At 40.5% G+C, this 15,939-nt stretch overlaps 1 protein-coding gene across 1 annotated transcript in view; it reads right to left on the reverse strand.

Moving 5' to 3' along the window:
• The window catches only part of LOC141807704 (sodium channel protein type 5 subunit alpha-like), a 244,433-nt gene that overhangs the window by 18,179 nt on the left and 210,315 nt on the right, over positions 1–15,939 (reverse strand). Inside the window, exons 24-27 of the mRNA XM_074693871.1 lie at positions 12,186–12,340; positions 11,907–12,080; positions 7,991–8,113; positions 4,252–4,527 (exon numbers count right to left, since the gene is read on the reverse strand). Coding sequence (XP_074549972.1) covers positions 4,252–4,527; positions 7,991–8,113; positions 11,907–12,080; positions 12,186–12,340 — 728 coding nt within the window. The remainder of the gene's footprint in view (positions 1–4,251; positions 4,528–7,990; positions 8,114–11,906; positions 12,081–12,185; positions 12,341–15,939) is intronic.

The raw sequence follows: 15,939 nt of genomic DNA on the forward strand, positions 1-15,939 counted from the left end.
TAGCTTTCAGGTGATTTAAACACGCAGCTTTCTGAAGAGATGGACCATCAACCTGGTTCATCATTAAGCTTGTGCTGCTGCTCTGTAGAGCGTTTAATGGACCTCCAGGCGTCTGTGATGGTCACGTGACCAAAAACTAAGACTTATACGATCGTTTTATGATTACTGTTATAACATTTTACCTCTGAATTTTCATGACATGATCTTTGTGGATTCATGTTTGCATGAGTAGACAAGAAGAGCAGCAGCTAAACCTAATCTAAATAAATAAATTATTTGATAAACTTGTAAACATCAATTTCTTGGTAAGGCTGCATTAATGTTTCCAACGAGTTTTTCTCCTTCTTCTAGTTCCATCTTATTGTTCCCTCTTTGTTTGCTTCATCCTAACCTCTTCATTACAAGCATGTGTCTGATTTCAGAGATGATAATTAAAGAGAGTCGCAGAGAGGGAAAAAAGAAAGCAGCGGACACAGAGCGAGAGAAACGGCAGTGGAAAGAAAGGAAAGCTAACACGACAAATGAAGACAAAGAGAGTGAGGGAGGCTGAGCGCCGGAGTGGAAAGTCAAAAGTGAGGGCGATGGAGAACAGGTGTGGGAGGGAAATTAAGGCTCAAGACAGCAAATGGACGGAACGAAAGAAGAGACGGAGGGGAGCACAAAGTCAATCCTCCTACGACTCGGTTTTAATTTGTTTGGAGTCGTCGTGCAGGAGACGACTTTTCACTCTGCGCCTCTGTTTCTTCTCCTGATGCTCTTTGTCTCCGCTGACAGATTTACACAAAGTACCTCATCCTCATCTGCTGCTGAGGTTGAACAAAAACTCACATCTGTTACTTAAAGGGTAATCCCAGCATTTTCTAAACCTGTACCATATTATATTTGTATATCTCTAGGTTATACTCAGAGGCAAGACAAGTTTTGATATAGATGGTGTAGATCAGGGCTATTCGATTCGAAATTTGGTCAGGTCAGATTTTCAGACTAAGGACATGAGCTGGGCAGCACATTTTGAGCAGCAAGGTGAAGCAGCTGTGGCCCTCTCCTGAGCTCTGCAAGTCCGCTCCAGTTGTAAGACACAGTCAAACTCTGAATTTTTGCCGCCCTCTCATGAGATCTCTCAGGAAAGTTTGTCCAAAATGCGACATGGGGTGTCTTAATTTTCATCTTTCAGCACTGCAGCACACTCGTTGCAGAACAAATTGGTTTGGTTTTTGGACTAGGTTATAAAATAAATACTAGTGCTGTCAGGCGATTAAAAAAATTAATCTAATTAATTACAGGATTTGTAATTAATTAATCTAATTAATGGCGTTTTAATCTCATATCTGCTTAAGGTCCCAAAATAAAGAATTTGAATTCCAGGACATTAAAATTACATTAAAAGACATAAAAAACATTTAAAAATAAGGTGGGAATGTATACAACACATTTTTAGGTATCCTGAGGCATAAGGAACAAATGAAAAAAGTTTTATGGTTCTATCTTTACAAAATCTACACAGTCCTGCACCTAAGATAAGCTGATTCGATTTTTAGGACGGTTTTTGCTTCTGTCACATTTTTACTTGATGTTGATTCAATTTTCACTGTAATATGAACTTCTATACTTCTATGAGGTCAGGAAAACCAGGGCTAAAGGCTAAAAACTGTGAGGAACTATGTACAAAACACTTTATTTAAGTCTTGGATCAAAGAAAAGTGAAGTATTCTCAGTTTAACATGCTCTGAACACACAAACTGTTGCTCATTGGTGCAGAGCAGCCCCAAGCTGAAACATGACACCAGGAAGATGGAAGGAAATTTTCAAAGAATTCTTTAGATTTAAATACAAGACATTTATCGATCATTCAGGGCTTGTTTAATGCAGCAAAGAGTTTAGAATTACCAGTTTTTTACAGAATTGAGCTAGAGCAAACGGTGGATTTTCTGCAGATTTTCAAAAAAGACGTGTGAATATATGAGATATGAACGGCAGTCCCCTCAACAGCGCTCTCTCTTCCCCCGGTTCATGCTGCTGACGTCACGTGTGATACATTCAGGGACCGTCGAAAATTTGATATTCTGACGAGAGCACCACTTTTTCCAAGTAGGACAAACAGTTTGTAAATGCTAGACATTTGAAAATAAGTGCATCTTTGAACGCTCCCGCGAGTTTGGGATCCAGATTAATCTGCGTTAATTTTTATAGCAGGTTAATTTGCGGTGATATTAATTAATCTAATTAACGCATTAAAATGACAGCTCTAATAAATACTTTTCAGTCCACAAAGTATTAAACTGATGATTTTCATCCCTATTTTTTTGTTTTAGGGTAGAAAGAGACGTGTTCTTTACACCTATGTAGGACTGCTAATGTTAACTTTTCAAACATACCTGATCAGAGGCATAGTGCATTGTGGGTTAGTTGCTAGGTTATGATAGATGTTGCAGTCAACACAGGAGGTCCTCAACTTATGTCAACTTCACGCCAATAAATATATGTACGTAAGAAAATAGAGACATTTTCTTAGTTGTGTCTCTCTGTTCGTAAGCTCCTATGACGCATACTAGTTTTTGAATACACAGCTAGGCTGTGCTACGCGGTCATCAGCATCGCCCACGTTGTTTCAAGTCATGTCATAGTGAAGATTGTCTGTGTTTGTGCTCCGTATTTTCCTTGGTAACCTCACCTTTTTCGCATCATGGACACAAAAAGTAAAGAAGGATCTGTTTTCCCATGAATATGAAGTATAATACATGTATTTGGATAGTTATTTAGAGATTTAGGGGGTATTTAGGTTAAAAATCCGACTTTCGCGGAATTTCGGGTTACGGGTTGTAAGAACGTGAGGACAGCCTATATTTGTTATATTGTTGGAATTTTTGCAACCATTTTTTCAATTTTAATGATGAATTTTTTTCTCACCCGACCCCAATCCCAATCACTTGACAGCTGCTTACTCAAGGATTGCATTCAGGCAGCATGTGGCCCCCAGGCCACTAATTGAATACTGCTGATGTAGAGTAACTCCACATAGCTGCAATGTGGTTACCCTTAAAAGATCTTAAAGATCTTATTTCAGTCAGGTTTAGATTGTTTTAAAGGGTCCAATGAAGTTAACATTTCATCAATTTGGAATTAAAGTTGAAAAGGTGTTAAAACTGCAGTTCCTTGCATGTCCACTAGGGGCTGGCTCCAGAAACACCAGAAACCACATACACACCCATTCAAAAAAACCTGATCTTTACTGGAAAAATAGCAACTTTGATTAAATGATCATTAGTTTAGCATAAATAAAGGTACTACTCCGCCTCTTTATCTCAAACTACGTGGACTGAATTCAATTTGAGTCAGCATTTTCAAAAAGGCACCAACTAAGATAGGCTTCAAAACTCTGGTTCTGAAACAGATGGATGATGTCACAGAGACTATGTGCATGTAATTTATAGCCAATATGTAAAAATCGGATATAACATGATAACATTTACATTTTTCAGATGTTTTCAGATTTTTATTCCTCAGTTTTCGATACTAAGTAAATTCTATTTGTTCAATCATTTACAGTATTTCAATTCTTTTTATTTGTTTTATGTGTCAATGTTCAAAATATCATAGTTTCATTGTAGTTTACTGTTCTTTATGGTGCATGCAGTGTTTTATGAATAAACAGCCTTCTGGAGATGCTGTGCGTACAAGAAGATGGACAATCTAACTAGCATATTCAAATATCCACCATGTAGCTTATCTTTCTATTTTAGCATGCTAACAGAGGCTAATGCTTTTGCCACAGTGTCAACAGGCAGAGGTGAAATGGATCTACTTTCTGTGGATTGATTTGATATGTGATCAGGTTGTCCCTGATGTTGATGTTGTTGATAAAGTTGAAGAAATTTTATGATTTTGTTTTAGTGTAACTTTCCTGAGCAGGAAACTTTGGAGCAGCAATAAAAGCAACAGAAGCAGAAACAGACCAACAGTAATCACGTCTGAGGGGAAATCACGGAGGACTTTTGTCGAGCAGATTAAGAGAACAGCGTGATAGCTGATAATATTTCTTTGTGCTCCAGCGCCGTGGCAGGAGAAGCCTCAGCCCACGCTCGGAGGTGATTTTAAGTGACTAAAAGCCTCTTAAAGGCTCCTAATGAATCGTGATTCACTCTGCAGTAAACACTCCTCTCTGATTACTGCCTGACACAAAAACTACTAAAGCTCCTTTAATGGAGACAACTGCAAAAGTTTCTCAACAAGTGAATCCTCGCAGTCTCTTACCACTTGCAGCAGAGCGAGGTATCCGGCCCCCACGTTGTCGAAGTTGACCTTGACTTTGGTCCAGTAGAACTGCGAGGTGTCGTTGAGCGCCTCGCAGTCGGACTTGTTGTTGATGAAGGTGGACTCGTAGATGTAACCAGTGCGGTTCACACAGCGGCCGAACTTCCCGGCGAACAGGTTGACGCCCATGATGCTGAAGATGAGCCAGAAGATGAGGCAGACCAGGAGCACGTTCATGATGGAGGGGATCGCCCCGATTAGAGCGTTCACCACCACCTGCGCAGACACATACAATGATTTAATACACCCTTCATATATCAACACATCCCTTGATGTGTCGACACATCAAGTTTGAGTCTGTTTTTATGGTCAAGTTAAACAATCAGAGGAGAGAATGAACACTATCTATGAATAGCAAACTTTGAAGTTCCAAAAACTGCAGTTCCTGGAGAGTCCACTAGAGGCCAGCAGCGAGTCAGCCCTCATAGATTATCAAATACAAATTCAAAATAAGCTGGCATGAAGTTTTTTTTAAAAAAAAAACATGCTGCCAAAGCCAATGTTCAAATAAAAAGTTTAACAAAAAATATCAACAATCAAACACAATTATTATATCATATTACAGCCTGTTACTACAACATTTTGTCTCCCTTAAGCTCATTTCTCTATTTGTGATGACTGTTTGGGACTGAATTATTTATAAACTAAAACTTTGGGGCCAACCTCTAGTGGCTGATTAAGGAACTGCAGTTTTGTTGTACATTAATCGCCCCCAGGCTAGGATGCAAGCAAAAAGGTACTGCTACAATATTCCCACCAATCATCTCTAGTGTCTTTTAAATCTTTCTTATCATGCGAGCATTGTGCCTTCTATTCAACCTAACTAAATAATTTTGTATCAAGTCAAAAAGAGTCACAAACTGTTTTAGTAACAGGCTGCAAACATAACTAATTCTGAAAAGTTGGAACTTCTAACATGGGGCTCAATGGGGACTGACTTCGTTTTGGGACCAGCCTCTTGTGGACACTTGAGGAACTGCAGTTTAGCATTTATTTAAGCAAATTTCAAGCTACAAGAAATAGATCATAATTTTTTGTTCAGATATAATATAATCACAAAAACACACAATTTCAAAAGTCAGGGTCAAACATGGAGGATGTTTGTTTTTCGTATTTGTGATTGACCACCCTGACCAGCATTTTCAGAACCAGGATGTAACGTATCTGAAGCACAGTTTAAAGCGATGGGTTGAGGCGGGCTGGAGATCCTCTTTAATGTTGAACTGAACTGTTTCTGCTGAACATTCCTGAGATTTTCAGTTTGATTTTACTGCAACACTGAAGGCAGCGTTCAGCTCACAAGGGGCGAGACTTAGTCTGAGTCTGAATCATGTAAACACGCTCTTAAAGACTTCTACACAATGTAAGGTGTTGTAGTGAAGCATTTCAGATGGCTTTGTTGAGAAGCTCAGGATTTCAAGATCAGATCAGAATTCTAAAAAAGCTTCAGTTTAAAGGTCACAAACTGCTGCCTTATGCAAATGTGAGAAAAAAGCAGAAGCCCCATTCGTTTCATAATGTTTAGTTAAAAAAGAGAAACCATCTCATTTAAAGGGAACTTCACATTCTCTAATTTAATGCAAAAGCAAAAGACGTTTTTCCGTTGCTGCCCCACTTTTCCTGTCTTCGGTTGTTTTCTTACTTGTTAACAGATGAAATCTAAAGTCTGCTCTAACCCAACAATAAAACAAAGCTTCTGAAACAGTTTTATGTCACAAAGCTTCTCCAAACGTCTCCTCATGAGACGAATGGAGAATGTAGTAAAATCTATCTACTGTGTGGATTTTCTTTTTAACTGTTATATTTCAGTCAAATCAGCGTCTTCCTCCCTGACTCAGCTGAAGTCAGTAAAACATTAAAAAGAACTTCTCCAGCCTTCCTCGTTATACCCACAATGCATTGCCCCTACCCAGAATCCCCTGCTGAGTGAGCAGCGTGTCGCTGAGCGGACAGAATTTGCAAATTGACACGAGCGCTAATCTTATTAGCCGGACAAAGAAGAGGAGGGGATCATGGGAGAGTGGAAGCTCCAATTTTTATTTTTTTCACCCAGCATGCAATGCAGGTCCTGGACCTGAGGTGGATCTGAGGTGAAACAGAGTCAGCGTCCTGCAGACCTCAAATCTGTACATGTCTGAAACTTTGACAGCAGTTTCACTTTCTCTTTGCTTAAGAGAGTGATGACGGAGTTTGATAAAAATCCCCAAAAATGAATGCTAAAACATCCGCAAGACGGGATTTAAACTCCTGCAGATAACATCACTTATCTAAATCTTTAAGTCTGAATATTTAGAGTGTTATTAACAAATAGATGTTGACACTATTCACAGGTAGCAACGTGCTAAGGGTCAAATCAAAGGTGAACTTGAGGCAGATCACTCTGTTCAGTTTGAAGAATAAAGAGAACAAAATGTGCAGAATAAAAATCAAAATATCAGGAATAACATCCAAAATAAGTAAAATTCAACAGTTTGACTGTTTCACAGGAAGCAGACTAGTAATGAAAAATTTAGGTCTGCAGACTGAGGTCTGTGCACAACGCGACTCTGGTTATACTTTAATGTCTGTTTACTCTTTGATATGAGCTCAAAACTCCTGAAAATTTCCAGATATCCTTCAGATAAGCTGCATGTATGATGTAAATTTTCCTGCTTGAAAACTTACTCAAACTTTTTTCACAGTAAAATCTTGCAAAAGTCTATGTTATGTCAGACAGTTGTAATGTTTTGATCATGTCGATGACTGTGTATTTTCAGGTTTAGGAGCAAAAACACTTACACTTTTCAGTCATTTATCACAAAATATACAAACATCTGCAGATATATGTTCACATTTCTAAATCTGCCCATGTGTTTGAAGACAGTTTAACACCAGTAATAGATCCATGAAGCTTGTGACGGTATCAGGGGCTGAAGGACTGAAAGTATCTGGAAATTTTCAGGAGTTTATGTTTACTGATAAAGTCGTTCAATACTGGTAACAGAAGAAAAGAGCAGAGGGTAAATGCTTCTTCAGTGGTTAGAAAACTTCAGGTTTATGAGAGATTTCAACGCAAACATTTTCACAGTTTCACGTTAAAAACACACTGGTGTGTGTTTTCCAAAAGAGAAAACCTCGAAGGAAGAATCAATCAGGTCAAAGATGTACAGAAACACAGAGAAGAAGGGGATAAATCGATGAAAAAGCAAATAACACTAATGGTAATTGTAATGTGTGTTATTTAATCACACCTGGACACCAATGTAGAGTAGATTCTGGATTTAAATCAATTTTAAAAAAGGAAAATTTTAAAGCTCTTGTGAGGAATTCTCAGTTTGTGTTGGATCTGGCGCCCCCTGTGGACAAAGTCTGTCAAAACAGGGGGAAAACAGAAAGTATCAATCTTGTTGCTGATGGTAGAAGATTTTATAGCCAGATTTATAAAAAAAAGATTTATAAAAAGATTTATAAAAAAAGACACGAGTATCTGCTGTGACGTGCTCCAGATTGCCAGAGCAGAGACGGACCAAACATGGATCTGGTGGATGTCAGCTGTACAATTTTTAAATATCACATCTTCAAAGTGTCTTTTAACGGCTGTTTTTTTCATAGAAAAAAATTAAATCTACCATCACTATTGAATCAGGCGTCCAGGTGTGTGTGTTTTTTTTTATCTCTTTGTGTTAATACTGACTCTTACCCTCATGCCTTCAAATCTGGAGAGGGCTCTGAGGGGTCGCAGCGCCCGCAGCGTCCGGAGAGACTTGATGGCTGCAAAGTCTGAATAACCCAACGTGTTAGCGACCAAACTGACCAACGAGACCTGGACAAGAGAGAAAGAGGGAGAGGAGGGAAAGGATAGAAAAAGAGAGAGGAAGGAAGAAAAGAGAGAAGGACAGTTAACATCTATTCTAATAAAAGAGAAAAAAGAGCAACGAGCCAATCAGGGCTAAGGAGGAGAGTGGGCTTATCAGCTGACTGGAAACTCCTGCAGGAAAGAAGAGGAAGAGGAAGAGGAGGTATCTGTGACTGTCTGAGCCCGGGTCTGTGGAAAAAACTTGAAGTCACTGGAGAATCAGTCAGGATGGACTGTGGATGATAAACACATATTCAGGAAGTGCAAAAAACTCCTGAAGTAACACTTTTATACAAACTGTGGAGAAAATAATCATTAATTTTTATTCATACGGAAAAAACACCTTTCGATGAGTTTGTCCGGAGACTCTGCTAGCTTTAAACCTGAGTGATTTTGATCATATCTTGGGTCTGAATAAGAGTTAGACTCTTAAGTTTTAGAATTACTTTTTGCTTTTGAAAATAAAACGCTTTAAAATGTAAAAACAAACAAAACCCTCTCCTTAAGAGCTACCAGACTCCATTCATAAAAACAGAAATTTTATTTCAAGGATAGATAGGCTCCAAGTCGCCTCTTCTGTGATACAATGAGGCATTTTTTGTGCTATTGTGTGGAAAACAAATGTTATGTTGAAGCAGAATTAACTGTTTTAAACCCTCAAATCACACAAAAACATTAAAAAGCTTACTGATTGAGAAATTAGTGGATCAGCTCCTCTTGGAGTAAAATTCACTGTTTTTACAATGGGGTTTGGTGTATCCATGAGTGACAATTCTCAACTTAAACGAGATACTTCTAAGAGTAGTGTTGTCAGAAAAACTGAAACAACCACTTTGAAAACTGTTGATTTTTGTACCAAATCAGACCCAAAAGTACGTGAAAAATGACTCAGGTTTATAAATACCAGACTCCCTACAACCCCGTATCACACCCAGAAACCGCAGCATCTCCAAACCCTCTAAAGCCAGCCTAACCCCACATGAGCGGCTGATTCCCACCACTGAGCAGCAGGTTGATTGGGCGGTGGGTCGGTGGGTGGAGCTCCAGCTTGTTCTTACCCTGATACCAGCGAAGCGGGACGCGGCCCGAAGAGGGCGGAGGGCCCTGAACGTCCTCAGCACTCGCATGGTGGTGATCTGGTCCATAGAGATGTACTGAGCCAGGAGACCCACCACTGAGATCTACAGGGTATGGGTTACACAGGGGCTGTTAAACTCTACGCTAACCAATCCTGAGAATGAAAAGTGACTTAATAACATTACATTTCACTTTAAGTCCTATTCTTACCTCTGAAAAGTTGTTTTTTTGTGAAAGGTAAAAGTTATGCTGAACGTCTTGTTTCCACTTCAAGCGTGTGCGCTGAGTGTGCTAAGGCTTGGGTACCAAATTTTTAAGATTTGTTTATCTTTCAGAATCAAGTCTCTGTGAGAATTTTTTAAATCAGATCTGATATTTGGTCAGGAGCTTGTACGTGGTGTTTTATTTTGAAATGCTGGGAGAGCCTGGGTAGGAAGTGTGCAATGCTAACGTGAAGAGGTGCACATGCTAAATGTGGGAGCCAGACATTACTGCTACACCTTGTCACCCTAAATGTCCTAAGCAGCTCAAACAAAACACATTTTCTTTCATTCTTAAAAGAATTGGCTGCCATGACATCTACTTGTCAATCACAGGAAGCTCCGCCCTAAATCCTCCTTTACTTCCTGGTCTGTGTGACTCTTAATGAGACCAATGTTATACTGTACTGAAGAAACTTGAAACTAGAGATTGGGACCATAAACTCATCAGGAAGATGTTTACTGAAGGGTTAAATCAAATTAAAGCAGCCTCATTTTTTCATAGAGCTCTATATATGGTCGCCCCCTGCTGGTCAATCAAAAGAATGCAATTTAAAGCACTTCATATGTAAAACAGGACACTATAGCCACTTCTTTTATAAAGCCTAAAGTTTGTATTTGAGAGCTTTCTGCAGCATTTTCTGCCCCCTAGTGGCCAAAAACAGATGCCTTCGGCTGCACCCTTTTCTGTCGCTCTTTATAATGAAGATTCTGTTTGTTGTCACAAATCTGCATAGTTAAACTCCAGTGACTCAACTCGTCTCTTTTTCTCTCTTCAGGCCATTACAGTCAAAATAAAAACGTCACAACATGCAGAGATATTTATGAAGACGGCGAGACGGGAAACAGCCAGAGAGAAACAGAGAGGAACAGAGAGACAGTCCCCGACTCAATGCATGTATTTGTGTGATATGCATCATAAACCATGCGTGCGTGTGTGTTTGTGTGTGTGTGTCTGCTCCTGAATAATCCTGCCCTGAGGAGTGAAAGAGTGTGTGAGTCTCATGTGTGTGCTGAGGTTAAAAAGCCACGGCTGATCGTTTAACCTGAGGCTGTTTGGCCCTATCCTCTCTTTTTCTCTCTGTCTTGTCTCTTTGTGTCTCTGGCCTCTTTTATGTATGAAGTCCATTAATGCAGACTTCTCCTGTGGGTCACTGTACATGTCAACGTATATTTTTCTCTTATGAAACCATAAACACTGTCATATTTGGTAAAGCACTGGAAAAAAAGGATGCTTAAAAGATGGACGACATGACGGCTCCCCAAAAGCATTTTAGAGCTCCCCCTGCTGGCTGGCTGTGACAGAATACGAGACATGGGTCAAACTGTGGCATCACTTCAATATTTTTTTTCTGTGGTTAGCTTTTCATTAGACTGTCAAATCATTCAATACTTTAATATTTGCCAGCACCATATGCTTTGAATAACGCCCTCTGCCACTCTAACGATAAAAAGAAGACTTTTTTTTTTCAAGTTTTTGTAGCCCTTGCTTGCTAAAATCTAACAAAATTGGAGGAATCTGCTAGATTTGGTTTGTTGCTGTGTGTCTCTGCTCTGCCCTCTGTCACAGCCTCTTCATCACTTACTCTCCTTATTCACGGGTCAGCTGATACAGAGGTTTGGTTGAGTCACTTTGACCTTTTTGTTGAATGTATGTGTAGAATATAAATCATCATCTCAGTACCCATAGTTCAGAGTTTGTTGCTGATCTTGTACTTATTTTGTAAGCACTATTTTTTTTAACTTTCTATATTTCTTAAAATTTTGAATTTCTTATTCTTACTATTATTCTGTTTTTATTGTTATTATTGCATTTTTGCTCTTTGTCCGTGGGCTGCTGACAAATAAAATTCCTCGATGGGGATCAATAAAGAATATTCTATTTTATTCTATTCTCTTCTATTTGAAACTTCTGGAGCCAGCCCCAAGTGGACACTCAAGGTATTGCACTTTGCACAGTTCAATGTAGGCTTAATTTGTCTTGGCTAGCATTTTGACGAAGGGGAATTTATTATTTCACAAAGACGGTATTAATATCCAGATCTAATGAATGTAATTTATGTCCAAAAATTTGCTTTTTCTTAAAAGTTTAGGACAATTTAGTCACTTAATGTTAATAAGATGAGATAAACTGCTCTGTTGACCAATGAGGCTCCTACAGTGCAGTGTGCATCAGAAAACTGGTAACAGGAAGGGTTATGACATCATTACAGTAGCACAACTATCTAGTTTCATTTTCATTTTGGCTTCACTTTTGTACAACCAGAGGTTGAGGCATGTCGTCCATCTTTATGTAAAATTCACTTAAAAACGTCAGCTTCATCATTATCTCTGAATTCACCAATTCATAAAAAAAACACTATGACAGAAACCAGATCATGAACCCGATCAGTTAACAGCGAATCATCCCGAGGTCAACTTACATCCACGATGAGGAAGTCCAACCAGCACCAGTAGTTTGTGAAGTACTTCTTGAAGCCGTAAGCGATCCACTTCAACAGCATCTCCAGGATGAAGATGTAGGTGAAGATCTTATCTGCGTATTCGAGCACCACCTTCACAACCCTCCTCTGCTCAATGTAGATGTCCTCAAAGGCCTGAAGGGGGCAGCAGAGAGAGTGAGGAGGTTATATTTTCCTCCTTCAGCGCTATTTACATTGTTTTTTTCATTGGGTGTGTGTGTGGGGGGGTGTGTGTCTGACCAGAGCTCCTGAGCTGAGGAGGATCATGAAGATGATGAAGGACTCGAACCAGCTGTGCTCCACAATCTGGTAGCATGTCTTCCTCGTTCTCCACCAAAACTGCCCGGGACCCGCCGTCGTGTCGAAGTCGCAGCACTGGAACCTCGCCACACACACTGAGGGCGAAAGACAGTGACGAACAAATAAAGAGAGAGGAAGGGTTTAAGTGTTAGTTTACAGACACATGAAGCTAAACACAGATGAAATCACGATAACTTCAACCCCGAACCTTGAAGCATTACACAAGTTAAAACGTAAAATAATCTCTGCAGGCAAAGGAAGTGAACCTAGACGGAGCCGACAAAGAACGTGTGTGTCTGAAGCACTGCCTGGTATCACACAAACACACACAGGGCCTCATGTCATATCTGCTTTGTTTGCTGCAAACAGAACCGATGACCTGAAGCATTAAGTGCTCCATCTATCCCTGGATATGTGTGTGTGTGTGTGTGTGTGTGTGTGTGTGTGTGTGTGTGTGTGTGTGTCTATGTGTGTGTCTATGTGTGCATGTTCAGAGGCATGTTTTCTTGCATAACATTTAGCTCTTTGATGGATGTTGCAATTCTGCCTGCCTATCCCTCCATATGTGTTTATGTGTGCATGTCTGTAACTAATACTTTTGTTACTTTTTATACTTTAATTGAACATTTACATCATTCAATTTTGTAAGAATAAAAAAACAACTTCTGAAACCCGAATACTGTAGTTCTTACAATGTCCACTAGAGGGTGGCACCAATTGGATCCAATCCCCATAGAGCTTCATGTTTCTGCTTTGAATTTCTAAAGAATTGCTTTACGTTTTTGTTCAGGACCTATGTTGTGATCCTATGACATAGGTCCCAGAAACTGCAGTTCCTTCATTGTCCACTAGAGACTTGTCCCAAAAGACAGCCAATCCCCATAAAGCATCATGTTAAAATGCCCAATTTTACAGCACAATTGAGTATGTTTACAGCCTGGTACAAAAGCCCTTTCTGAGCTCTTAGGCTCATTTCTTCCTTCAGAACTGCCTTAATCCTTGGTGGCATAGATTCAACAAGGTCCTGGAAACATTCCTCAGAGAGTTTGGTCCATATTGACATGATAGCATCACACAGTTGCTGCAGATTTGTCGTCTGAACATCCATGATGAGAATCTCCCGTTCCACCACATCCCAAAGGTGCTCTATTGGATCGAGATCTGGGGACTGTGGAGGACATTTGAGTACAGGGAACTCATTGTGATGTTGAAGAAACCAGTCTGAGATGATTCCAGCTTTATGACATGGAGCGTTATCCTGCTGGAAGTAGCCATCAGAAGATGGGTACACTGTGCTCATAAAGGGATGGACATGGTCAGCAACAATACTCAGGTAGGCTGTGGACTTTAAACCATGCTCAGTTGGTACTAAGGGGCCCAAAGTGAGCCAAGAAAATATCCCCCACACCATTACACCAGCAGCAGCAGCCTGAACCGTTGATACAAGGCAGGATGGATCCATGCTTTCATGTTGTTGAGGCCAAATTCTGACCCTACCATCTGAATGTGGAGCAGAAATCCAGACTCATCAGACCAGGCAACGTTTTTCCAATCTTCTATTGTCCAGTTTTGGTGTTGCTGTGTGAATTGTAGCCTCAGTTTCCTGTTCTTAGCTGACAGGAGGGTCACCCGGTGTGGTCTTCTGCTGCTGTAGCCCATCTGCCTCAAGGTTGGACGTGTTGTGTGTTCAGAGATGCTCTTCTGCAGACCTCGGTTGTAACCAGTGGTTATTTGAGTTACTGTTGCCTTTCTATCAGCTCCAACCAGTCAGTCCATTCTCCTCTGACCTCTGGCATCAACAAGGCATTTTGTCCCACAGAACTGCTGCTCACTGGATATTTTCTTTTTTTGGGACCATTCTCTGTAAACCCTAGAGATGGTTGTGGGTTAAAATCCCAGTAGATCAGCAGTTTCTGAAATAGTCAGACCAGCCCGATGATCGGATGGAACTGCGTTAACGAGCAGTTGGACAGGTAGACCTAATAAAGTGGCTGGTAAGTGTATTTCATAACACATCTGTATTGATCACGTTGAGCCAAAGAGATGAGCTTTAATTTGCATCATAAAGGCATTTCACTAGAAGGTTTGAGTCCTTAGCTGCTCCTCTTTGTGTTTGCCATTTTGAGTATTATTGCTTTTAAATATCTGACTGTGAAGAGAACCTGGATCACCTTATATCATCCAAAACATGTTTCTATCCTGAATTTTCTCTCTGGTTCATTTGTTGCAGTACATCCTCTGTTCAGTGAGTCCTGATAAGCAGAGGATCAGATTACCCCCGGCTCTAAAAGCACGTCGCTTTCAGACGTTTCAGAATACAATCAGTGTGTCTGCAAGGGCAACCAGGACGATGAGCCGCAACCTGACGTTCACTCACATACAAAAAACTCCAGTGCAGTGATCGCTTGGGTGAGTGATGCTGACGTGCCCTCCAGCGAGGCATGTTGGACGCTGGGACGCTGACAGAGACGAGATGTGGAGGGAAGAGGAATGAAGAGCGTGCATGCTGGGTCAACTCGCTGCTACTCACTGATCTGATTCACCAAAGGGATTTTTTTAGTTTGTGTTTTGAGATTCAGGGACTTTAACTTCTGCTTTTTGTGCATCTGTACAGGAATTTATGTCCACTAGAGGCTGCAGCGAGTCAATCACAGAGCTATGACAAAAAAACAACAACATTTTTTAAGATATTCTTGATTGCGTTTGCAGCTGAAAGCTTCAAATTCTGCCTTCAGTGTCATCACAATGTATGCAAGTAAAGCCTGGTGACAGGAAGTAGAGAAGTCAAGAAAACTGCAGTTCCGTGAGTGTCCACCAGAGGCTAGTCCCAAAAGTGAGTCATTTCCTATAGAACTCAATGTTAAAAAGTCCAACTTTACAGATGAAAAAAACGCATTTACAACCTAGTACAAAAACAGTTTTGCCTTCTTTGGCTTTAGTTTCAACATTTTCATTTATTTCACGACAAACGTACGTTTCTTCACACCGCAGTGTCCCTGAAACATGTTCAGGGAGGTTTTCTGGAAACTTTCTGTGTCTGATCTCTGTTGGTTTCCTCCGACACACAGAGAAGGAGCCGGATCTGCTTGAGCTGCTCTCCACTCCGCTGATTGCAGCGTCCGCCTGCTCCTCTAATTAGAGCTTTGATTACCCCTGCTTTCTGTTTCCATGGTTACTAATAGGCTTTTCCCTGTTACGCCGGTTAGGTAATCCAATGAAAACAAGCGAAAGGTAATCCGACACTCAATCAGCCTACTTGGCAGAGTTATTATCAGTGTGCGCAGTGTGTGTGAGTGAGTGTGTGTGTGTGTGTGTGTGTGTGTGTGTGTGTGTGTGTGTGTGTGTGTGTGTGAGGGAACCCCCTCTGCTGGCTCTGAAGGCGTTCTTAATAAACACTTTTCCTGCAATAAAGTCTTATTGAACGCCTCATTACATCACCTGTTGGCGGAGACGATGCCCCCGTCAGTCTCGCGCGCTCTCCGCTGTGAGCTGCATCGATCTGTTATTGATCAGTACTCAGAAGTGCTGCTGAATGATCCCCTGCCAGGTGATTGCATTTAGCCCCTGTTGTTTCTATTTAAATGGGGCCAGTCTGCACACTTACACATGATGTAAACACACACACATGTGTAACGGGGTGTAAAGGCTGCTGGATCTCTAAATATCTATGTACTGTTACAATTTCACAATGTAA

The sequence above is a fragment of the Halichoeres trimaculatus genome, unplaced genomic scaffold, assembly GCF_033239565.1.
Source record: "Halichoeres trimaculatus isolate MK-OKI-2021-1 unplaced genomic scaffold, fHalTri1.1 fHalTri1_scaffold_18, whole genome shotgun sequence".
Lineage (NCBI taxonomy): Eukaryota > Metazoa > Chordata > Actinopteri > Labriformes > Labridae > Halichoeres > Halichoeres trimaculatus.